The following is a 27,006-nucleotide window of genomic DNA, read 5'->3' as shown; positions in this document are numbered from 1 at the left end:
AAACAATAGTCAAGCAAACAAAACACCCCATTGTAAAATCCTGTATATCCCTCTGGAATGTGTTTACTAGCTGGCTTACAAGCTACATGATTATATGACAGTATTATTTAATAAATAAATACAAGTAAAAATATGTATTTCAATACGTATAGCTGAATTAAATCAATTTGAATTTAATATTTTTTGTGAAAAATCAGATTTATATTTGTTGGGTGTTAAAAATATTATTTTTGAGTTTATAATTTTAATTATTTTTTGGAAGGAGGAGGGGTTTTGGCAAGATTACAACTACGTAAATATTCACAAGTTTAAACTTTATAAGCTCATTTTCAGCGAGTTTACAGTTTACTGGAGTGATTGCATCCATGGCATTCGATGTCAAGACCAGCTTAAATAGTGCAGTGCAAATGCAATGTCAGCTAGAGTCATTAGTAGCCTAAATATCTAGGGAAAAGTCATAACAGCGAAATCCCTGTACAATAACCTACGCCCTACGGATTTGAAAATTACATACAAAATTGCAGAGCTATCAAAACTAATAGTGCTGACGCATTCATGGTTCTGAGTCCGGAACGACCACGCATTTTGTGCGGGAGGGGTGTTTGGTTAACATATGTGAATTATTTATTATTTATTATACTATTTTGTGTGAAAATATATAATTTGTACCTGTTCATCTAGAAAATGAATACCATAAGCTAGTACAGCAAAACTCGGTAATAACGAAGTCGCTCGAACCTTTGAAATTACTTTGCTATATCCGTAATTCGTTATAACCGTGTAAGATATTCATTAAATTTATATAGCTGGGGATCCAAAATTACTTTGCTCTATCCGTGTTTGTACTAAACGAGATTCACTGTAATTTATCATTCACTTAGTGACATGACAATAAAAGAAAATAACACTCCCATACCAACCCCAATCAGACAAATGTTTTTCTCCGATAAATTTTATTATTTTGTTTTGATATTTTGTAACATCATTGATTAAAAAATCATTGAAGACTTCATACAATGATTGAAGAGTTCCTGAACTTCCAAAATACAGGGTGTTTCAGCAAACATGTCCCGACTTTGTGGTTTCAATATTTTCAGTCAGCATCCTCATTTTAACATTTTAAGTCCTTTATAACATATACTTAGACATTGAAAAGATTGTTTCCTAGAAAGATGGTTTTCATAAGAGAACTTTTTTTCAAAATCTTATGCACTAATGTTGATGATTTTTGTGATTTTCTGATTATTTTGCTAAGTTTATAAAAATCCATAGATCCATTCCTGAAGAAAAAAGCTCACAAACTAATTTTTGAAAACTAAAACAAAACTTCAATGGAAAAAATGTCTTGACCTTATTTTTCATTGTTTATATCACCATGATATTGCAAGAAATGGGCTTTAAGATATAGTTACAATTTTATAGATATTTTATTTTTGTGTAAAAATATAGACATCAAAAGTCGGGACATGTTTGCTGAAACACCCTGTATCTTAAAATTTTAGCACAGTACACACGCTTTTCGAAAATTATCAGCATATAATGTCAAATTATCAGTATATAATGTTACAGTATCCGCATATAATGTTACAGTATCCGCACTTAATGACAAAATAGCAGGATATTATGATAAAGTAACAGCATATAAAGACAAAGTATCAGCATATAATGACGTAGTACCAGCATATAATGACGTAATACCAGCATATAATGACAAAGTGAAAGCATGTAATGATCGAGTAGCAGCATATAATGACAAAGTACCAGCATATAATGATAAAGTAACAGCATATAATGATAGTTCTCCACATAAGGCAGTTATTGCGTTCCATACGCGGGTATGTTAAGGAAGCATACAAGTCGTTTTTCGGGAATTTTAGACTTTTTAAAGAAAATAAAGTGTTATTTACCAAAACCGCTGATTAACATAAACAATAATTATGCAATGCATAAAGATAAAAAAAATTTAAAGCAATGGCGTGCACCCCACCACGGCATCTCGTGACTTCTATTAATAGCGAAAATTTCCTTAATAAATAAATTAAAAGAGCAACAATACCACTGAGTTTGATAATTTCTTTGAGTGAATAATATTGTTGAAAAACATCTGTTTTGTCTAAAAAGTGCTGCTAGAATCCAACTGTCCCTTTAGTAAAATAATTATTCCACACATTCGCACGAAACCTTACCCGTTGTTTTAAATTTTTTACATATGAACCCTGATTTTTCATAAAACCATGCTTAACTCGGGATTCTAGCAGCACTTTCCAACCTTTTTTGGAGGCATACTTTCCATATGTACAAATCTTAAGTTTTGAAATATACAGCTTATTGTTGTTCTGTTGCAATTTTTTTTGTCTCAAATGACAGAGGAAAGGCCGACCGGGATACGTAAATAGCTGGCTGTCTTTGAAAGAAAATAAAATCAATGAAAATAACTTAGCATACCTGTTTTATTAACTGAACTGCATGTGAATATCACAAAATATTAACAATATTTGCTGTTAAACTCCATTTTACGTATCTTTGTACATGCCGTAATATCCAAATTCTCTTTACACGGCATGATCAATTCCCAAGTTACTTGATGTACACATATGACGTCATCGGTGGTAGATTTTAATCAAAATGACAGAATACAGCATTACAAAATAAGGGCATTTATTTTATTTTTGTTAATGTTTACAAGTTTCTATTCATTTTCTACAGTTAAATTACATCTCTAAATACCAATATTACGAAAACTTGTGTTTTAAAATTGACGTCATCTCGCCTCCTATGACGTCATAATGTATCACTGCTTTAGTCAGGGTATAATATTTTGTATGCTTCCTTATCCCCCCTGCGTACGCCTCTGGGGTTGAAAGGTTTAAGTGCAGCTATAATCCCGCTGTCCTGTCAGGTAAATAATTATTCCACACATTAGCATGAAACCTCACCAGATGTTTTGAATTTTATAAATATGAACCATTTTTGGTAAAACCATGCTTAACTCGGGCCTCTCGCAGCATTTTCCAAGTATTTTCGAATGCAAACTTTCCATCTGTACAAATTTAATGTTCTAAAATATCCTACATATTGTTGTTCTGTTGCATTCATTTTTTTCAAGAATGACAGAAGAAAGGCCGATTGGTATGCGTATTTAGCTGACTGTCTTCGAAAAAGAATATATATAATCGATGAAAATAAATTAACTGTTTGATTATCTGAACTCTATATGATTTTCATATAAAAGTCACGACATTTGCTTTTAAACTCCATTTTACAAATCTTTGTACATGCCGTCTTAGCTTGAAGCTATAAACGACATGATCAATTCCCAAGTTTCTCGATGTAGACATATGACGTTATCGGAGGTAGATTCTAATCAAAATGACAAATACATCGTAACAACATAAACATATTTTATAATTTCTGTTAACATTTACACGTTTCTAATCATTTCTTAGAGTTTTGATATAAAAATAATATCTCTGAATACCAATATTACGAAAACTTGTATTCTAAAATTGACGTCATCTCGCGTACTATGACGTCATAATGTAGTACTGACTTAGTCAAGGTGGAATATTTTGTTTGCTTCCTTATTACACCTGCACATAATGTGTCATATTAATTCAAAGACATCCTTAGGAGGTGTAGATTTAAATTTGTTACAAATTCCCCCTCCTCCCTTGAACCCACTTTTATAATATATTTAAACTTTTCAATACTGAACTGATATTTGCTTATAAATAGCTAGTTGCTCAAATGAGCAATGTGGATCCTGGATCTCTTGTTTAGTTTAATTTTAGAATGTAATCTTTGATAATTAAAATTCTTATATGTATCTTGAAACAAATCAAAAGATATCCCTCCTTTATAAAGGGGGCCGACTATAGTTTTATTGTGTGAAAACTACAGTAGCGAAACTCTTCATTTTTATACCGTATATAACTTCCATTAACTTCAGTATGCATGCAAAGTTTGAGGGAAATCTACCGTCTTTGTATTTTTGAGGGACCGTCTCAAAATACAGGTACATTTACCATAGGATTATATAGGAAAATGCCAATTTTTAGCACTTTAAAGCAAATTATACAAATACTACAATAGACATTTTGTTCCAACCATAATATTTGATGAGTAATACTTTATTATACAATATATGTATGAAACACACAATTCTAACGTCTTGCTACCAGTGGTGGCATCTCAAAATGCAAAATATTAGCAAACTTTACTATTTTTATAGAGTATTACAAAATATGTCGTACACAATGGATTCACATGAAAACATAATAATAATATTGGAGATATTCTCAAATCTCCATGTTTTAAATTTCAAGAGCATATGTTTATTACTTTTTCTTTAATAATATTTTTAATTCCCCTTTCTTTAAGAACTACAGATTATCACAACGTCAAAACACACTGCATCGACGTCAACTTACCTATATCTCGAGGAAAACGTAAGAGAATTGCAAATTTAACTGATAGTGTTTAAAAACTGCTGTTACGGTGCTGTTCTTGATGATACACACAGTTATGCTCAGGATCGACATCACATCAACGGTATCATTATTTTCGTTTTTAGACAGGTTATTTCAGAAGTTTCCCCTTTGGTTTTCAAAAAAGACAGGTTAGCCCAGCTGTCAGGTTTCATTGAGCGCACAAATCAAGTCATCTTCTTGGAGTACATATCAACATTTTTTTTTTTGAAGACCGGACATTGCAAGATATTTTAAATAATTAATTTTCTTCACAATATTTTACGTCAAATAAAATCATATTTATTGTCATGGTTACATCTGAAAAACATGATAAAGGTTACAGTAATTAACCAAAGATTTAAAATTTAAGTGTAAAAGGGTAAACTTTATTATACCGTAGATCAGTAAGATGAACACCGATCGCGACCCCCTATTTTGTCTGCAATTTTGAGTTACTATATATGAGTCCTCATCCAAAATACAGTTGTATACTTCTCAAAAAATCCTTGATTTAACAAATTTCACGAGTGGCAAACCTTAAGTAAAGATTTAAACCCGTTTTGTTTTTATGATTTTACAATGTCATGAAAAGCTGCTCTCAAGCAAATGATATTGTAAATCGATCTGAAAGATCCTAACTTAAAGCAATTTTGCTGGTCGGACTTCAAAATTTATCTCACATAATCAACGTCACTTTTCGTTGTGACAAACTTTGAACACTGTACTACAAATCGGCATAACCTTTTACATATTTCGTCTCCATAATCTTTTTTGGCATTTACAAACAAGTACTCTGAATGGATTTTGTTTTCAAATAGCTCTGAATGCTCATATAAAAAATAGTTTTTTTCGGTTTCACTTAGGTGGAAATATAGAAAATTATATGCCCATAGGATATGAATGTCTTGCCAAGGGTATATTATTAATGCAACATGAAAATTTGAATACGTGTATGAAATTTGATCTGAATACACTGAATAATGATGCAGCTGAATTGCTTACATCAATATGTATAAGTATATGAATTTTGACATTAATTTCTTTAAAGTGGGGTCAAGGTCAAAGGACATATCAAGGTAAAAAAAGTTGAAGCAGTTGAATTGCTTTCGTCAATGGATGGTATCTTTAAAACTGAGCTAAACATAAATTTAAGGAAAGAGAGACCAAGGTCAGAGAACAGGTCAACTGAAAAAATAGTGATGCAGTTGAAAAGTGCTCATCAGCATGTATCAAAATGTGAATTTTTTAACACAATCTTGAATGGTATGTATACAAGTAAGCTTAACAATTATTTTGGAAAAGTGAGGTCAGGTTTGAATGGTATGTATAAAAGTAATCTTGACAATTATTTAAGAAAAGTGTGGTCAGAGTCAAAGGGAACGTCAGGGTCAGGAAAAGTTCATGCAGTTCAATAGTTCTTATCAATATTTATCAGCATATGAAGTTTGATGAAAATATCTTGAATAGTCTCTTTAAAACTGAGCTTTGAAATAAGCTAAATGCAAAGTCTGACGGAAGGACGGAAGGAAGAGTGAAATGACAAACACTTTATGCCCCGGCCATATTAATGGTGGGGCATAAAAAACGTAATTTTTATGGCTGCGGCGCCTTGACACACCATTGCTTAAAAACATCAACGATTTATTTAGTTTATTATATCAATAATGATGTTAAGTAACTTACCGTAAAAAAATCATTGATGTATCCTAAGTGGTTTTAATTTTATGGGTTAGTCCACGAACTTTTCCAACAACCCATATAGTTTCAATATTTTTTACTAATACACAACTAAATTACCATTTTTCTTAAAGATTACAAAAGTAAATTTAAAGTTGTAAAAGTGCAACGATGTTTCCGTCAATCCCGTTCAGAAATTCGAAGTTTCAATATCATTGAAATAATTTTTTTATTACATATTCATATGAAATGAACTTGTATTATATATTATAAGTAATGACATAATACCGAAAACTTGAGAAAATGATTAACTTTAAATCCTTGTATAAGCACCTTTAAAACGTATGATTATTACTTTATACGCATCGATAATTAACACCTGTTCAGAGGGAGGGTGGCTATATTGATTTTTTTCATCTTTTATTTCAACTTAACAAAATATTTGTAGGGATTTTATAATGTTTTTAAGAGGGTAAACCAGGACAATCTTTCACAAAATACCTTTAAAAACTGACGAGAAAAATAAACTTTCTCCAAACTCGAAAATAACATATCATCTGAAGGGAGGGGGAGTTGAATTCTCTAGTATAATCAAACAATGGGAGACCAGCATTTCAATAAACGCTTTTCAGTAGTAAGATGTTACGTTAAAAATACCCCCCTCCCCCACCCACCCACCTCCATGAGTTCCTTGATGTTTAGATTGACTGATTTGAAAAAAAAAATAGGCATAAATTTATAAAACTTACATAATGATTTGACAAAATAAACACTCTGCACTCCTTTATATCTGCTAATTCAATTCATATATTTGGACCACAAAATACAAGAATTACATGTAAAACTTTTTATCAAAATGCGCAGTTATATCATATTCAGCTGAAATTACTTATATATGTTTGGTCTTGAAGTATATAATACAAATTAATCAGATAAGAGTTTTAGATTTTTTAAAAGTGTGAATAGTTCAAAGTTTCTCTGTGTATTGGGTGAGATTATTAACTCAAACAAAACAGTTTTGTCAATTGGTACTCAGTAAATTGTGGGTAATATTCAGCACAGAATAATAGGAACACAAGATAAGAAGTCTAAATTTTACTTGACTTTACCTTACGCACCATTTATGCATGAAATGTATATATTTATACCTTTAATTATATTTGAGCAATATATTTATAGTTAAGTTCTCCACACTGAGTGATGACGAGGTGTTGGTGTTATTCTGTTTTCTGTGTTCTGACTCCGGTCCTCCTGACTTCACTGACACAGAGAGGCTGGACAGGCTTAATGAGATACGACAGATAGTGTACCGTAAAAAGAAACCTGTAACACGTGAGAAAGCACAGCAGACTCTGGACAGACTGAAGTCACGTGATTACCTTTGGGAAGATCAGGCTAAGATAACGGAGGACACAAAGTATGAGACAATGTATAAGATAGCATCAATAAACTGTGATATAATATTCTTTTACAGTAGTTATGACACAGCCAGTGTGTACCTGAGATCAAAGGGATACATCAAAGAACCTGACGAGAAGTGTGTCATTAGTTATGAAAGTATCTATAATGACGTACTGATAGACCGTCTACAGATGAACATACTAACTAGCGTCACCATGAAAGACACAAGTATATATGATGCAGTGTCTCAGATCTGTAAGTGTAAAATATGAGTGATATCAATTTATATTATCAATATAGCAAGAATATTTTCCTTAATTGTTTTTTTTTTTATTTTAAGTTTATTTTAACACATAAAATATCAATTCTATATAATATATATTTTCATTTATATACCACTACTGAAAGCAATGCGTATCTATTGGGTCTGTAAGTCTTGTCACGTGACTCGCTAGAATTTACGATAATTTTCACTTCCGGGAACATCACACGTGGCGTTGTGTATTGAGTTTAGCATGTTTCTGGTTAACACAGAAGCTTTCGGGGAAAAGATAAGTAGTTTTAAAAGCAGAAGGAATATTAAAATACGAAATTGTAAGTCAGTGTCAGAAAATCATTTCAAAGAACTCTAATTTCTTTTCATGCAAATACATGTAATGCAATTTAAGAGTAAAAAAAATCTGAGAACTAACTAAGATATTTCATCATGAGACAAAGGGTTGTCTAGCTAGAGCACTAAAGGTCGTAGAACGTTGTTGGGAAAGAGAGCGGCAACCATTGGACCAATAAGGGATAAAACGTACCGAGGCCCAAGAAATGTGAGACACTCGGTCCAACGACACCTCAAACTTTAATACATGTAACAGTTAACCTGTTCCTCAATATGATATATCCTACAATAATCAACTCATAAACTTTTTTGAGCATCATTTCTTTGTCTTTCACTTCTTAATTCATTTGCTTATTTAACAACACTGATCTAGAAAACTTAAGTTATTTCTCAACTGTAATTACTTACAAACATTTAGATATGACGTCATCTGAAGTAAGAACAGTATATATTTTCGCAAGACCATCTTGGGACCCAAATTAGAGACAGATGGTCTACTTCCTAGATAATCTAACCATTAGACCAATATTTGACTGCATATGTTACTACCACGAGAGTTGAAAAAACAACAGCATCACAACTTTAATGAGAAAAAAATTGCAATTCAACGGATGCATGATCAGGGACGTATGCTAGGCAAGGTCCCTGTTGTGATATATCTTTTAAGCTTCTTTTTATTTATTTCTTTTTATTTTACATTAATTGGTATTCAATCTATTATAATAATTATTTTCTTTATTTTAATGAAAAATGTATATTTCAATTAAAGTTTTTTTTTGTTAATGGTGTTGTTAAAACAAATCTGATATAAATAGTCTTTAATATAATTTTCTAAATCTAACATTAATAAATAAGTATTGAAAACAGTTATACATTTTAATTATATGGGGAAAAAATGGAAATGAAAAGTTTTTTCTTGTATCTTTGTCGTTTAAGACTTAGTTAATCAGCTAATTTCAGAAGCAAAACTTGTGAATAATAGGGTACACCTCTGAGTTCAAATGTCAATTTTATCGATGTCAAACAAAATTCTAAATATTTGCTTCATGTTTTTAGAAGTTAAACACATTTGTTAGGATAGAACACTATATTGATATGCTTCATGTGTATTATTTTAACAGCACTTTTAAAACATTTTAACTGTTCAAAAATTGTACTATGTCTTTAAAAGTCCTACATACTAACTTTGGTATGTACTGACAATCTGCATGATCTGATTACCAATGGATTTGATTTAAAGTAAAAAAAAAAAACAATTACTACACATTATCCTTGGATTAAATATTTTCCACTTTGGTGAAAATCTCATCAACAACAAGAATTTGCGCGTGAATCAAAATGACGTACGCCATTGTACAGGACGCCATGTATTGGCGACAAGAATCTTTTTTATTGGCACTTACATTTTACAAATTAAGATAAAATACATACATGTTACATTGCAGTGAGCATATAATCAATATTTCAAATAGGCATATAGACTTTAGATTATCTAAAATAATAACTGAAAATGTTTGGGCTCTAACTTGTAAATAAAAAAAAATTAAAATATAGATCAGTATTCCCGATTTTCCAATAATTCTTGCAATTCAATGTACAAATCCTCTAATTTTCCCTTCGTACAATAAAGAAATTTTTTAACATTTTTTTTCCTTTAAAATCTTTCGAAAAACCATAACGTTCACACATTGACAATTCTCTTGTGCATTTCTAACAGTATAAACATAGTATTTTGCTAGCAGTAAACAATAATTCAGAACTGTATTATAAGTATTTGTATAAATTCCAAATATCACATTTTGACATGAAATATCTTGGATTAAACATAAATTCAAACTATTCCACCAATTCAAAAATTCATTCCAAAATGATTTAGTACTTTCACAAAGATAAAACCTATGTTCTATTGTGTCAATTTCCTTACATGTTTTGCATGATGGTGATTCACTTATACCCATATTATATAATAATTTTCCATGTGCTATAAATCTATGAATTAATTTATAATTAAAAGATTGCAAATAAGTTTCATTATTACATAAAAAAGAAATGGAAAACATATTCTTCATGTCGGATTCTGTTATGTTAATATCAAATATATTTTCCCATTTTTTAATACAAGTTGGTTGCTCAATCAATTGTTCTGTTATGGTCCAGTAATAATTTTTACATTGTATTTTTGAAATTGGGCATTTCTTATCATCTATAGAAAGTGTTAATGTATTTCTATTGAAATCAGGTTTTTGCTTTTCCCTTAAAAATTTTCGCCATTCATATGGTATTGCCATTCTAATAGACATGTAGTCCAAAAAGGATATGTTTATACCATAAAGCAGGACTATTTCTTCATGACTTAAAAAATCTCTATTTTCACCAATAATGTCATTTACAAAAAGTATTCCACATTTATACCATTTTTTCCAGAAGATGGGCGTTTTGTTGATCTTGATTTTATCATTAAACCATAAAATTTCCTTAAATATTTTAGGTTCTACACAAACATTATTATAGGTTCTAAATTCCTTCCAACAATTTAAAATGTCTCTATAAAATGGTGGTATATACATGTGTAAAAAAAAAATCTCTATAGCATCTTGATTTAAGTAAAGTTTGTAAATTTATATCCTCAAAATAAGCTTGAAAAATCATGAACCATTTTGGTTGGTGATTATCAGAACAATATATTCTTTTAATCCAAATTTAGTCTAAGTGACTTCATTTGATTTTCAAAATTTGGAACTTTAAGTCCACCCTTATTTATTTTTTGACATGCTACAGTTAATTTTACTTTTGGTTTGTCACTATTCCATATAAAATTTGATATCATTTTATTTACTTCCTTTATAATCTCATTAGAAATTGGTAACACAGTAGCTTGATAAATAATTTTAGGAATTGCTAGTGTTTTTGTTATTAAAATCCTTCCTATCAGAGTTAAATTCCTCATTTTCCAGAGGTTTAGAGTTGCTTTAATTTCATCTAATTTGGAATTGAAATTTTTTACTAAACAGTCATGTTCCCCATGTACACTAAACCAAATTCCAAGTGTAAAGAATAAACCACTTGACCATTTTACAGGTAAGCTGCCTGGTGGATAATTCCTACAGCTACCAATCCAAATGGCCTCTGTTTTATTAAGATTAATCTTTAAGCCAGAGCAATATTTAAAGTTTTGAATGATTCTCATCACTTCAAAGCCTGATTTTTCATCACTTAAGAAACAAGTAGTGTCATCTGCTAGCTGACTGATTTTGAATTCTGTTTCACCAATTCTTATACCGTGAATGTTTTTATTTGATCTAATTGCAATAGCCAATAATTCAACGCATAAGATAAATAAATAGGGTGATAAAGGACATCCTTGTCTAACACCTCGAGTTATCTTGAAAAAGGAGGAGGAATATCCATTATTAATTAAGCAACTTGTTATATCTGAATATAAAATGTGTACCCATTGTCGTAACCCTTTGCCAAATCCAAAAGTTTCTAAAACTTTATCTAAATATAACCATTCAACTGTATCAAAAGCTTTTTCAAAATCTACTAACAAAATAAGTCCAGGGATATTTTTTATACTTGTGTGATTAATAAGATCTGCAATAGTTCTTATATTTTCTCCTATGTATCTATTTTCAATGTAACCTGTTTGATCAGCATCAACTATGTTAGGCAGTAGTTTTTTAATTCTACTTGCGAGAACTTTAGCTAATATTTTATAATCAAAATTCAGTAATGATATTGGTCTCCAATTCTTTAATAAAGTTCTATCTTTATCTTTTTTTGGCACGAGAGTAATTATTCCCTTTCTTTGATCTGGAGAGAGAGATAATTGTTGATAGCTTTCATTTAGACTGTTTATTACCAGATCTACTATTTCAGGCCAAAAGTACTTATAGAATTCAAACTGAAGTCCATCACTTCCTGGAGATTTATTTGGTTTAAATTCTTTTAAGACATTTTCACATTCATCTTTACTTATTGAACCTTCGCATGTTAGAGAATCTTCTTTAGTAAGTTTTGGAATATTTTTACCATTCACAAAGTGACTGATGTGTTTTTGATAATTATCTTTTTCCAAGTTAGTCGAATAAAGATTTTCAAAGAAACTTTCCTCTTCCTTGAGAGTTTCATTTTTATCGCAAATAATTTTATCATTAACTACTAACTTATCTATACATTTATTTTTGTAATTTCTTTTTTCTAAAGACAAGAAATATTTTGTAGATTTTTCTCCCTCTTCACACCATTTTGCTTGAGATCTCAGTATTATTCCTCTTGTTTTTATGTCTGTTAATACATTTAATTTTTCTTTGATTTCATTTAATAAAACTATATTTTCTTCAGATGGATTTGCCGATAGTATTTCATTTTGTTTATCTAATTCTTTTGATAATGTTTCTTCTTCCTGCCTATTTTTCCTTGCCTTTAATTTTGAATATTTAACAATAAACCCTCTTAGTTCACATTTAATTGTGTCCCATTTTAATTGATGGTTATTTAAATCTATATATTTCTCTTTTAAACAATTGATAAGTTCTTTTGTTTTCAGCACAAACTCTTCATCTCCTAATAATGATGTATTAAATTTCCAAAACCCAGGGCCTCTATTATGATGGGCTTCACCTTTAAGTGTTAAAGATATGACACTATGATCTGTTTTTATAGCAGGTTTTATGTTTGACTTTGCGTGTGGAGCAAGAAAACTTGGAATTATAAAAAAATCTATTCTTGATAGAACTAAAGGATTTTTACATGAATATGTGTAATAATTTTTATCTGGGTTTTGTTCTCTCCATATATCTGATAAATTAAGATCTTCTAAAGCAGCTAAAATATTATCTCTATAGTTAGATTTCCCTTCAGTTGTACCACCTTTTTTATCTAGTGATGGATTTAAAGTAATGTTAAAATCCCCTCCAATGACAAGATTTTCAAAGCTATGTGGTTCTATGAAAGTCAATAATGAATTGAAAAAATCCACCTGGCAATTCGGCTTATCCTTTGTTGGAGCATAAATATTAGTTAAAATAAAGTTGGTTTCTTCTATCAGTAAATTGATTTGTATAATTCTACCTTCATTATCTTGTACTTTTCCTTTAATAATATAATCTATATTATGAGGAAAAAGAATAGCTACTCCCCTACAATTGGATTCACCATGACTGAATTCAATATCAGACCCCCAGTCCTTTATCCACTGATTTTCATTGTCTGAGACTGAATGCGTTTCTTGTAAAAATATGAAACTATTTTTAAAAGAATTTTTTTAACCATGTAAAGATACCAAGTCTCTTCATTTTTGAACCGAGCCCTCTAACATTAAGTGAAATACACGATAACTCAAACGACATCAAAATTGAAAGATTCTACATGGATATTACCAACTGCGATGCTACAATTGTGTGTCAAACTAGAACAATGTGCTACAGAGCCAAATATAACAGGAAAAGAAACATGGAAAAGAAAATGAAAATATTTACAAACAGTAACAAAAAACATACCTTTAAAGGAGTTAGAAGACCGAAAAAAAGCACATGTCTTCCATTCATAGTCTAAGTCGGAAGTTTACTTCCATGTCATAAAAGACAAAGTCCGTATCAAATGGCTAAACAATATCCGGAAAAATGATTCCGGTTAGTTTACGAAAGAAGCTCATTTAAATACATCTGAAAACGCTTAATTAATACAAGATATATACATTGTTAGGGAACAAAAAATATGAATAATTCAGTGTAGCATTATCATCATTACCTAACAAGAACTGCTCTATGAAAAAAAGCGATTTAAACATAAAGCCCGGGGGGGGGGGGGTTAATCTTATATATACACATACATGTGAAAGGGAGGGGAAAATCCCTCACAAAAACACAGATTATAAAGCTCAACTCTATAAAAAGAGAGTTGAAAGTTCTGAACAGTCAATAATTAAATAACATTTTTATTTTACATGTTCGCAGTGATATTGAGTTTTTTTTTTTTAAAGCAATTCAATGTTAACTGCATATATGTTTATTAGAGAATAGGGAGATTATACACATCGTATTCACACTCACTGACTGGTGTGTCTGAGAACTACGTCAGCCAGCAGATTTTCCAAGATTTCAAATCGTCGACCGCCGATGTGCTTAGCTTGAAATCGCGAGATGACAACTGTCATGTTTTTGATTTGTAAGTTCTGCATCATTTTTACTAGTCGGCGTCCAGCGCCAAACTCGCCATCATCGTTATATCCCTCGTGAATCTGTCCGTTTGAATCTTGAAATCTGTATACGAGAATGTTGTGGTCAGCTTTGGCATGAGATTTATCACATAATGTTTTCTTGTACATGTCGCGCACGTGGTTGTAGCATTCCGTTGTTCCCCCAATCCCCCGGAAGATGTTTCCCCCTTCGTTAGTCTCCAGCTCAGTCACTTTGATCTTCTTCAGTGCTTCTCTTTCTGATTGATCCATTCCAAGGATTTGTTCTGCTTTTGGTTTTTGTACTTTATCTCTATGTACACTTCCATTCGGAAATACGAGTTTTTCTCCGATAATGCGTGTCTTGACGTTAGCTTTCCAGTATTTACTGTTCAGCTCTAATAGTTTCTTTCTGTTTTCTGATATTTCGATTGGAGTTTGTGGTGTAATGAAGAAGGTTGAATTTTGTTGCTCGGAAGAATTCTGGTCCGTTCCCTCTGCTTGTTCTGCTTGTTCTGCACGTTGACTTTTGATATCCCTCTGAGCCTGTAACACTAAGTCCTTATCCGTAAATTTGTTGAGTCTCCCCGTGATGGTTCTTGCCTTTCCTTGTATTTTTGGACCGTTTCTGTGAATATTTGCAAAAGATGTTTGTACTTTAAAATGCCTCTTGATAAGTTCTGGGATTTTGACAAAAAGATCTTCGCCATCCTCTTCAGTGAGATTATGAATCAAAATATATTGTTTCAAAGATCTAGATTTCAGATCGATTATTTCATTTTGATTTTTAATTACTGTTCTCTCCAGATTAATCATAATACATTTTAGCATGTTGACATCTTCTCTGAGGGACCTGTTCTCTTGTCTCAGTTGCTGAAGCTCGTCGTCACCATCTGCTTGTTGCTGTGCTATCAGTTTGATTCTGTGATCGAACCCATCTTGTTCCCACAAGTCTTTCTTGATCTCGCTTATTTCCTCGGTAAGATTTCTGATTGTCCTGAGTGAATCCGTTATTTCCCCGAGGCTAGCTTGAAGACTAGGTAGTGAATGCACAGCGCTGACCAACTCAGGTGTGAATGGGTTACCTGTAATGCTAGGTACCGAGAAAGTATGTCCCTCTAGCAGTGATTTCTGCTCAGTGCGACTCCTGTTTCTATTCATGTTTGTACGGATATCAAAATATCAAAGTTTTGCAAATTTTAAGCTTCGAAAAAACAGAATTCAACAATCTTCACTACTTACTCCATGAAATACACACTTTACGTTCACATTAAATACACATATTGGAAGATATATAACTTTTTTTCGGTCCAAAGCGGGAGCTCAGAAAACCATGACCGGCCTTAGCTCTGTCACGTGACGTGTAACAAGGCCATCCGTGGCACTTTCAGATTGAATACTTTTATATATTTTAAATCAGACTTCTTAGTTCTCTAGTCCATGCTTATAAGGGTTGTGCAATTCGGTAATTGAATAAAATATTTGGAGATAATGAACAGTATTCGAGCTTAAAAGTCCATTAAAAGTTACAAAATTATATCAGAGCAAACACTGACCTCCAAAACATCAGGAGTGAGATCAGGTGACATGGAATAATAAGCATTCCCTGCCAACCGGCCACACCCGGCATCTGCTCGGCTTCGCCTCGGTCAATATGAATATTTTTCTGGTGAATAACAAACCTTATTCAACACCAAAAGAGTCCATAACTGTATAATATCGGACTGAAGGCTTCAGCAAGTATTTTCTTCTTCTCATAAAAAAAACATATATTTCCTGGAAATTATTTTTATCTACGAATTTTAGGACGCGTTTGATTTAAATCATATTCTTGCACTTTCACAATTTTTAACTTGATCCTTAATTGTATTTATTTTATGTATAAGTTTTGTTTAAGGTATATTATTAAAGATCAAACAGTTTACTGATTGAATATACAACTAACAATCTGTGCAAACAAAAATCTTTATCAAACAATTTGTGTAACAGTTAAGACCCCCTCCCCAGCAATAAGTCTATAAGGCGTCTGTAAGTATAAGTATCTGTCAGTAATTGCTTGAAAAAAAACCGGACGAAATCCGTCGACAATACAAAATAATGGTCTAGCAATCAGATTGAAAAATTTCAGTCATTTCATTTAATGAGATTATATTATCTGATACATAAACACATAATATAAACTGCGTAAAGTATGACCTTCAAAATATATGTACATGTAATATATCAAATGCAAACAAAACTTGCATGTTTTATGATGATTTGTGCAAGATTATTGTATGATTTAAAATTCAATTGTAACTCGTGCTATAAATTTAGACGTGTAATTTTTATATTAACTGAATAAAAAAGATTTTGCACAACAGGTATATTTTTATCATTCCTTCCTCCTTCCCTTTTTAACAAAAGAAACGGCAATACATTATCCCAAATTACAAACAATAAGCAAAACATAATATAAAACAAAAAATTATAAAATAAATCAAACAAACAAAATTAATACACATAATTTGAATTTCAAAACAAGAATGATTTATCGACAAATATAAAACATGTAATTTTCTTCATCAACAAATTGATATACAGGGGTTAAAAGACACATGTCCGTCAAGATGTGAACATAATAGGGAATACTTGAAACTTATTCCCCGTGAACATATAATCTTTATACAATAACCGATAATTGTTGCAAACGAATTCTGATTAATCCAGAAAATATGACTTTTCGTTGTTAACATTACAGTTCGAACTCAAGTGTTGCCCGTATAGGGTTAAGATAAATAAAGCCCTTAATTAGTTACATTCAAAAAAATTATTATTCCCCATCTCACAGAAAAAATCAATTTAAATATTGCATAAAAACCGAGTAATTTCATAAATTTATATTAATAACAGGCTTCATGCCCCCTTCCTGCCCGTAATGAAAAGAGGTTTATGTATCCGCAAAACTTTGCTATCTTAAAACAATACTTTTCATAAGTCACACCTTTAAATAGTAGTAGTACAATAAAAAAGAAAAATTTCAATGACATTTAAGTATTAGTAAGCTTAATAAATTGAATATTATAAATACTTTCTATTGGAAAAAAAACTCTTATTTTTGTGTCTAACTGTCCAAAAAAAAATGCACATTTTATTTTTATTATTTTTTTGCACTTTTAAGTACAAAATGTCCATCTCGAAAAAATAAGTTGCCGCGGATAAAATGTCGATTTACAGTAATTACTAAAATTGAACATCAATTTAAAAAAAGTTCAATGTTCACAATGTTTTTAAAAACGCTACAATCCTGTGAACAGAACATAAAATACAGACCACCAGGAACTCCAGGGATAGAATCAGATTCCACAAGGAAGTAAACATCCCCGTTTGATGGGCCACACTTGTCCTAAGACATATGTATCGATCAGATAGATATAGGGAAGATTGTTTGTAAAATTAAGAACAAAAAATTGGTACATGTATAAAACATGTCTGTCAAAATAAGAGACCCGATGAAACTTTATATTTGCTAAAAATGCCATCATGACGACAATAGGAATATCACACACATCCAAATATGAAAGAGAAGCGGAAGATTCTTTGGTTGCTTCCATTTCAACTTCACTAGGTATGGCAAGTCGGGTTTGAATGAAAGTATCTATTTGTAATTGATAATACAACGTTGATATATCTGATTATCGGACTGTAGGCTAAAGCAAGTCTTCTCCTCTTCATCTGTAAACGTTTTTGAAATATATGCGATAAATTCTTTGTGAAAAAATCATGCTTAATTAAGTTTGCAAAGCTATAACAAAGGCTTTAATTAACTTTTGCTCCATATTTCAGAAATAATGTTAACGTACTTGGTATTAAGAAACCATTGAATCCATCTTCAGAATACAAAACCCAGCACCAAATTGTAGTAAAAGTTCAGCGATACTGTCATGGCCATAGAAGTATGATATGTACAATGGACTCTTATTGTCTTTATTGCATAAATTAACGCAAGTATCATTTCTTAATAATAATAATAATTCAACCGTGCTGTAATGTCCGTTTTCACAGGCTATGAAAAGTGGATTAGTTCCCTCGTTGTCACATAAATTGACATCGGCACCTTTGTTCAATAAAAGTTTAACAATGCTGTCATAACCTTTGAGACATGCTAGGTACAATGGAGTGCAGTGACCTTTATTGCATAAATTTTACAAGCTGTATAAAGAGGACTGGCTCCATAATTATCACATAAATTGATGTCGACACCGTTTTTCAGTAACAGTTGTGCCGTGCTATCATGTCCATTAAGACAAGCAACTTGAAGAGGACTAGCTCCATTCTTTTTACATAAATTGATGTGGGCACCGTTGTTCAGTAACAGTTGTACCATAATTATCACATAAATTGATGTCGACACCGTTTTTCAGTAACAGTTGTACCGTGCTATCATGTCCATGTTCACAAGCTATATAAAGAGGACTGACTCCATCCTTCGTACATAAATTGATATCGGCACCGTTGTCTAGTAACAATTGTACCGTGCTATCATGTCCATTTACACAAGCAACTTGAAGAGGACTGACTCCATTCTCTTCACATAAATTGATGTCGACACCGTTGTTCAGTAACAGTTGTACTGTGCTTTCATGTCCATTTTGACAAGCTTTATGAAGAGGACTGACTGCAACGGCAGCATATAAATGGATGTCGGCACCGTTGTCCAGAAACAGATGTGCCGTGCTATTATGTCCCTTTTCACAAGATATAAAAAGAGGACTGGCTCCATTCTTCGTATATAAATTGATGTCTGCACCGTTGTTCAGTAACAGTTGTACCGTGCTATCATGTCCATTTTGACAAGCTATCCAAAGAGGACTAGCTCCATCATTTTCACATAAATTGATGTCGGCACCGTTGTTCAGTAACAGTTGTACCGTGCTATCATGTCCATTTTGACAAGCTATCCAAAGAGGACTAACTCCATCATTTTCACATAAATTGATGCCGGCACTATTGGCCAGTAACTGTTGTACCGTGCTATCATGTCCATTTTGACAAGCTATATGAAGAGGACTGAATCCATCGTTATTACATAAATTGATGTCGGCACCGTTGTTCAGTAACAGTTGTACCGTGCTATCATGTCCATTTTGACAAGCTACCCAAAGTGGACTGGCTCCATCGGTAGCACATAAATTGATGTCGGCACCGTTGTCCAGTAACAGATGTGCCGTGCTATTATGTCCCTTTTCACAAGCTAAATAAAGAGTACTGGCTCCATTCTTGTTACATAAATTGATGTCTGCACCGTTGTTCAGTAACAGTTGTACCCTGCTATCATGTCCATGTTCACAAGCTATATAAAGAGGACTGACTCCATCCTTCGTACATAAATTGATATCGGCACCGTTGTTCAGTAACAGTTGTACCGTGCTATCATGTCCATTTACACAAGCAACTTGAAGACACTACTAAGTCAGAAACGTACTGACATTCCCATTTTTTACTGATAAACTCAGACATTTACTGACAATGTGCTGTCGTTACTGTAAAACTTAGACAATTACTGACCTTTTTACTGCCGGTGCTGATAAACTTAGAAAAGTGCTGACAATCCTGGTCGGTGCTGAAAAACTTAGACAATTACTGACCTATTTACTGTCCCTGCTGAAAAACTTAGACAAGTGCTGACATTTACTGATAATTACTGTCCCTATTGTTCTCGCTCTCGGGGAGGCTGCAGTGGTGTGAAAATGACTGTGTGTTATACTTTACATTTAAAAACAGTCTTATTTTAATTTTTGATGAAGAAAAAACCCTGACAATTATTGTTTTTTTTTTAATCTAAATATTATTGTTATCTGCAAAATAATTCAGAATATGAATTGAAATTAACTATGCGTAAATCAAGTTTAAATTTATGTGTTGAATATATCTATCCCTGTTCAATTAAAGAATTAAAATTAATTAATCATCAATTTCATCTATTTATTTCTTTGCAGACAGATATCTGACTTTAATGTAAAGCCCCCCCCCCCCCCCCTGTTTTCACGATCGGAAAGTTGTATTAATTTTCTTTTCACAAACAGGACAGATGTCTCTTGTTAAAAAAGGAAATCTTCTAAATATTGAATAATTACTGATAGGTAATTCAGTTTCCTAATGTTCTCGGACATATCTGTACAAGTCATATAAAATTTATTTAACGTGAAGCGGTCCCCCATCCAAGGGTTAAACAGGCTCGCCGTTGCTTAACTTGCGTGAAATAGAGGGAGACTCTACCGCATCACCAGAAAAGCGAGCTCACTAGCGAAGGAGTATAAGTTCCCTATATACTGTCCGCTACAATTATATTCCCCTGTTTAAGATTTCCGGTTTCATTTGCTCATACGGGAGTTCCCCTATTGAACAGCGAAGTGTTCAATAACAAACTTGTACTGTGCCCTGTTAATTTTGTCACTTAAACCATTATATCTAAATGAATGGTTGGTTGATCGATTACGCAGGGTTCATAAGTACTCAATATCTGTAAGTCCAAGACTAATAAATAATTATCAGACTAGTAATAAAAATTCATGCACTAGCAATTATAATAATCTTACTGAAAATATTTATATTTACTAGATCAGCGGTAAGACTAATATTAGCAGTAGCACCATTTTTCTCCAATATTTTTCTTCTCTCTCCCTCCCTCTCCTCTCTCTCTCTCTTAAAGATACAAACAGTATTGACACTTTAAGTTACTTCAATACTTGACAAGTGCTCCGTTTATTCACATTGCCGAGGGGGTTAGATTATTATTTAGTTTTTGAACTTAATTTTTAAGTATTTCTTAATCATGATTCAATTTTAACAAAAATATTACATGTTTCATAACTTCCAATTTCCTCCTGTAGCTATCGGTGAATTGGAATTAATTTAATTTTATGTGCTGAAATTAAATTTCATCTCATTAAAGTAGGTAGGCGTAGAGGGTGTTATGATGTTAACTTAATAAAAAAGGCAGAGGGCGGACTTGTCTAGTAAACTATTTTACGAAGTAGTGAAATTGGAAGTCATTAGTCTGTCGAACCAGTGCTCACAAATATTTATTTCGAACCCTCTAGCATACATTTATAACCCCCCCCCCCCCCCCCCCCAAACACACACACACACACGTTACATGAAAAAATATCTAGTACACCGGTACTTGAATATGAATTTTATAAAAATGTGCAAGTTTTGTGAATGATGCAATTTCTTTGTCCATTTGATCAATTTATACCCGTAATCATTATTTATTTGATTCATGTTTCATTAACATCTTTCCTTTTCATTAGAGTAAGATTATTCGCTAACTGTAGGTGCCCATTATCTTCCGTGTTGAGTAACCATTCATCTCTCTTTCTGTCCCTCCTCTCTCTCTCTCTCTAAAAAATCAATATCGACCCAGGCAAAGTTTAAAATGTATTTAAACTCCGGCTGTTTTTTTTTTTACTGGCATAATATTCTGCATATAAATTGTGTTTGATTTTTAGTTATTCTTAATTACTGTTAAAAAGTTGAGGAAATATACTATGAACTATTTTTTAACGTGATTTGAAAATCAAACAAGTTCCTCACTCGACTGTCCCACACACACACTAACACGACTTAACAAAAAATATTAGGAATCAGTAATTTTTACAAAACTTTCAATTGGATGTAATGTATCCCTTCTCATATTTATTTTTGCTTAAATCTTTAAACAATTTGTGCCTTTCCCCGGTTGGTTTTTACATCAATCTTCTTTTTTCATTAATCGTTAATTTTTTCTTACGTCGGTATATTAAAAAAAATATCTATTTAATCTAAGAAGAGGTTGAAGGTTTGTAGATTGTATAATTATTTATATTACGTATGTGTTGGTGTTGAATTTCTCAAATTCAGACTGTCTTGAAGAAGAGTCTACCTGTCGCCGCAATGTTGCGTAACTAACTTCCAGTGAAATCCGGCGAGTGGTCTTCTGTATAATGCTGCAGTGACACCTATTGTCTGCTTTACCCGCTACCGTACACACTCGGATCGCCTCAGGCGATTTCTTTTACACACAGGTGCTTCACTAAGTTTCCGATTGTATGTTGAATGATTATGTAATTCGGCTGGATACAAGCTAAACGACTTGAATAATTTTTGACAAATAAAAAGCACAGTGTTACTGTAAAATCACGATACTGGTTTCGATACCGAACAAAGCTATGAAACGTCGATTTATTAAGTTAATTTATTATGTTTACTTTAATTAAATTTATTAATTTTTTTTAACTAAACAGACAAAAATGAGTACAAACTAAACACGACAGTATTAATTGTGTGTTTTACTTAAGTAAAATAAATAAGTACATGTTCATCGTTCTACATTTAGTTCGCACGTGCCCCCCCCCCCCCCCATTTTAATTTGAAAAGAAACTACATCCATGTGAACGTCTACCGACACTCTAATTGGAAAGAACATTGATATATTAATTTCTATCAAAGTTTTGTTTCAGGAGTATGCATAGACAAATGATGATAATATAAAATGTCATAGTTTTACATGTATTTGAATTAAAATAACACTTTCAGGTGGGGTTCCAGAAAATCCAGATTCGAGAATCAGCTAAAAGATGTACATTATTTCAAAAGAATAATGCGGACAGTAACTAAATCAATGAATGTCAAAGGATCAATGATCAATCCAGGCCCCTCTCCCCCTGCCCAATAAATAAAATTAAAAAAATATATATTTAAATCCCCTGTCTGTCTTTTAATTGTCCAGTGGTTTCTTCTTGCAAATGCTTGGATTCGGGTATGTTTGCCTGCACAAAAACAAATGTGGGCGCCCCCACATAATCAAAAAATTTACATAATATGAAAACTTTAACAAACGCCTTTCGTCAAAAGAGGGCACCCATGACCTCACCGCGCGATATGAGTTTATTAAAATTATTCAAACTAATTTAGATAAATCAAATTAAAATTGAATAAAACAGATCTAGCCTAACAGTTTAATTCTTTAAATTAATATTAAAGAACGTCAGGGAGTTAATGTTAATTTAAAAAAAATTATATAAAATGCATGTCATGTAATAACATTGTTTTCTTATAAAAAGGAAAAGACCTCTGTAAAATTTCATATCTCACTACTAAACGAAGATTTTTATTTTTTTTTTAATTGCTTATCTTTTTGAAGGTTTTGAAATTTTATCCCTTCTCTTGAAAATATTTTTTTACAAATCAATTTTCTATAAATTGATCAAATAAGCTTCTTTTTTTTTCAAAGACATCACCTGGACATAGTTAAAAATTATATGAAAAAACAAATAAATAAAATAATAATCTATGTTAAAATAAAAAAAATCGATTCAATCAATTCTACACCACTGCAGCCTCCCGGAGAGCGAGAACAATAGGGACAGTAATTATCAGTAAATGTCAGCACTTGTCTAAGTTTTTCAGCAGGGACAGTAAACGGGTCAGTAATTGTCTAAGTTTTTCAGCACCGACTAAGATTGTCAGCACTTTTCTAAGTTTATCAGTACCGACAGTAAAAAGGTCAGTAATTGTCTAAGTTTTACAGTAACGACAGCACATTGTCAGTAATTTTCTAAGTTTGTCAGTAAAAAATGGGAATGTCAGTACGTTTTTGACTTAGTAGTGAGAGGACTGACTCCATTCTCTTCACATAAATTGATGTCGGCACCGTTGTTCAGTAACAGTTGTACCGTGCTATCTTGTCCATTATGACAAGCTATCCAAATAGGACTGGCTCCATTCTTTTTACATAATTTGATGTCGGCACCGTTGTTCAGTAGCAGTTGTACCGTTTTACAATGTCCATTAAGACAAGCTATATAAAGAGGACTGGCTCCTTTCTTCGTATATAAATTGATGTTGGCACCGTTGTTCAGTAACAGTTGTACCGTGCTATCATGTCCATTTTGACAAGCTATATAAAGAGGACTGGATCCATCATTATCACATAAATTGATGTCGGCACCGTTGTTCAGTAACAGTTGTACCGTGCTATCATGTCCACTATTACATGCTATAAGAAGAGGACTGACCACATTCTTCTCACATAAATTGATGTCGGCCCCGTTATTTAGTAACAGTTGTACCGTGCTATTATGTCCATTTTGACAAGCTATATTAAGAGGACTGAATCCATTCTTCTCACATAAATTGATGTCGGCACCGTTGTTCAGTAACAATTGTACCGTACTATCACGTCCTCTATAACAAGCCATACGAGGAGGACTGTCTCTATTCTCTATATCATATAAATTTATTTTAGCACCGTTGTTCAATAAGCAAATACATGTAGTTGTATTATTACGGCTTTTTTCAGTTTTTGTGTCGATTCCGGCCTCTTTGAAATGATCTTCATTATTTGCAGCAGCAAGTATTAATGGATTCCACATGTTATCAGTTGTGAACTTGTTTACGTCAGCACCAAGTCTTATTAATTCCTCTACTATTGAAAAATTATGAAAAACCGAAGCAACATGAATTGGTAAAACGTTATCCAATCTTTCTATCATTGCTGTTTTTTTTTATATTCTTCGCTGAGAAAATTAAGTAGGTTTAAATCGCCATTCGCACATATAGCAGTAAATATAGTGTGTTCTTTTAACTTTGTTTCAGGGATACTTTTTATGAAAAGTGAAGAAATGTCAGAATGACAAAATACAATAAGTCCGACTAAAGGACATATTTCACTTTCAAAAAAATAAAGGAAATCAATTCTAGTGAAAAAAGATCTCTTAAATAATGATTGAAATTCAGATCTGTCTATTTCAAATTTGATTTTTACAAGAAGCATTTCGAGTGAATCCACTTTCACCTTAAAAGAATTGATCACACTCTCTTTCCGTAAACATGGATGTAGTAGTACATCTACAAAATGTTCTGTTTGTATGTCAATGATGAACCTGTCCACAAGATCATCAATGTACTCTTCAGGAAGGTAAACAGTGAAGGGATCGCGATCTTCCTCTTCTGTATCGTCTTCTATCTTCAACCGACGTCTCAGAAAACCACTGTCTGCGTACTGTATTGCCTCTTGTGGACAATCAACACCAAACACCAGAGTCGTTATCTCCATAATAAAGTCGTGAAGGAATTGAAAAGCATTCCCGACACGTTTGACATAAGACCCTTTCAATTCATGTAGAGTACTACGAATGACTGATATATGTGTGTTTTCTTGTAACTCACACATTCCTAAAATTTCCTTAAATATCAGTAAAGAAAAATCACTTTTTACAATAGTATCGATTTTCAAATTGTTTTTAAAAGCCACTATCAAGATAAGTGAGCAAAATCTTTTCTTGTCTGTTTTCTTCGAAACTTCAATTTCCTTTTTAATAAATTTGTACGGATTTTTAAAGAAATCAACCCCCTTCTCTTTGTAGTTCGCCTCCCTTGAAAAAAGCTTACAAAGCAATGGGAAATAAGCTTCTGTTTTGATTATTTCAGTAACAACCTCTTCGGATAAATGGAGATTCTGTGAATACTGATTAAAGATAGCTTTTTTCTCTTTAACAGTCAATCCATTTTTTTCGTCGTCAATTTCTACTGCAATTGATCCGTCCAATAAGTTACTCTTGTGTAACCAAGCGGGGATGAAGAACGCAGGTTCAGTATAATAAATTTATTAGGAATGAAAAAACAATGGCAGATCTACAAATACAAAAACATATATACAATATCAAAATACACATAGACACTGAGACAAAATACTTTTATTTCAATTCACTTCAAAAATAAGAAAATTTAAGTTCACTAAGCCAGAAACGTCAATTTCATAGTTTAAAATATCTTTCTCTCAAAAATATGAAAAACACTTGAGCTTATGACTTGGACTTAATAAATAAAATACAAAAATTTAATAGACTAAGAAAATTACCTTTCAAGTGGTGACAACGGGCAGCTGGTAATATGTAAGTTAAATTTCCCGCACTGAAAGGGATGGGCCCATGCCTCAGTATATATAGCAGAAAAACCAGTTAAACAAGGGGGTACAAATTTACTGGCCAATGAGATTCTGTGAGTAGAATTCATGAATGGAGACTACTACCAAATATGGCATAAAGTAACTTATGGATCAGTAAGTTATTAAATAAAAATTTAAAAAAATTAATTTAAATAAATATGACTCCGCCACACTTGATTCTCTTGTCATAAAAGACGCATCTTCTACATGATATCAATAGTTTATTTTTCTTCAAGCAAATCTCCAGCGTTTTCTCTAAACTTTTCCATGAGTGATACAAAATTTCATCTAACGAATCCCTACCAAAAGGATCATTGAAAACAAATAATATACGATTTTCTGAGACTCCGGTTGAACAGATCTTTTTAATTTCTTCCATCTTATCCACTGGCATGACATTCCATCCCTGCTCTTTGAGAATAAGTGCAATATGCTGAATTATTGCAGATTTTCCCGACCCAGAATTTCCGACCACTGTAATAAAGTTATGACTTTTAAGCTTTTCTTGAACCACTTCACTTGCTCTTGTAGGAATGAAAGCAATGTCATCTTCAAGCCAATTGTCCAGAATCTCTATTACCAGTGGATTTTCTATAAGAGATATGTCCTCTTGTAAAAAGAAGAAAATGTAAATTGTAATATTAAATTCAATTATTTCCGTAAAATTAATAATTTTCAACGTAGTCTCTTTATATCCGTT

General features: G+C 32.2%; 1 protein-coding gene and 1 pseudogene across 1 annotated transcript; both read right to left on the bottom strand.

Annotated features, from left to right (window-relative positions):
- Positions 1-14,206: 14,206 nt before the first annotated feature.
- LOC134277198 (myosin-J heavy chain-like) lies at positions 14,207-15,496 on the bottom strand. Its single transcript, XM_062759524.1, has one exon. It carries the CDS (start codon positions 15,494-15,496, stop codon positions 14,207-14,209), a length of 1,290 nt encoding a protein of 429 aa, XP_062615508.1.
- Positions 15,497-16,275: 779 nt separating this feature from the next.
- Positions 16,276-26,915, bottom strand: LOC134277197 (ankyrin-3-like; annotated as a pseudogene).
- Positions 26,916-27,006: the final 91 nt, after the last annotated feature.

Source organism: Saccostrea cucullata, unplaced genomic scaffold (genome assembly GCF_032062105.1).
Source record: "Saccostrea cucullata isolate Sc308-1 unplaced genomic scaffold, CSIRO_AGI_Scuc_v1 ctg6660, whole genome shotgun sequence".
Classification (NCBI taxonomy): domain Eukaryota; kingdom Metazoa; phylum Mollusca; class Bivalvia; order Ostreida; family Ostreidae; genus Saccostrea; species Saccostrea cuccullata.
Note: the sequence above shows the minus strand (reverse complement) of the source record. Positions and strands in the feature narration are given on the sequence as shown.

Coding starts and splice junctions, on each gene's coding strand:
- LOC134277198 (XM_062759524.1), bottom strand. CDS start 15,496: ATGAATAGAAACAGGAGTCGCACTGAGCAGAAATCACTGCTAGAGGGA.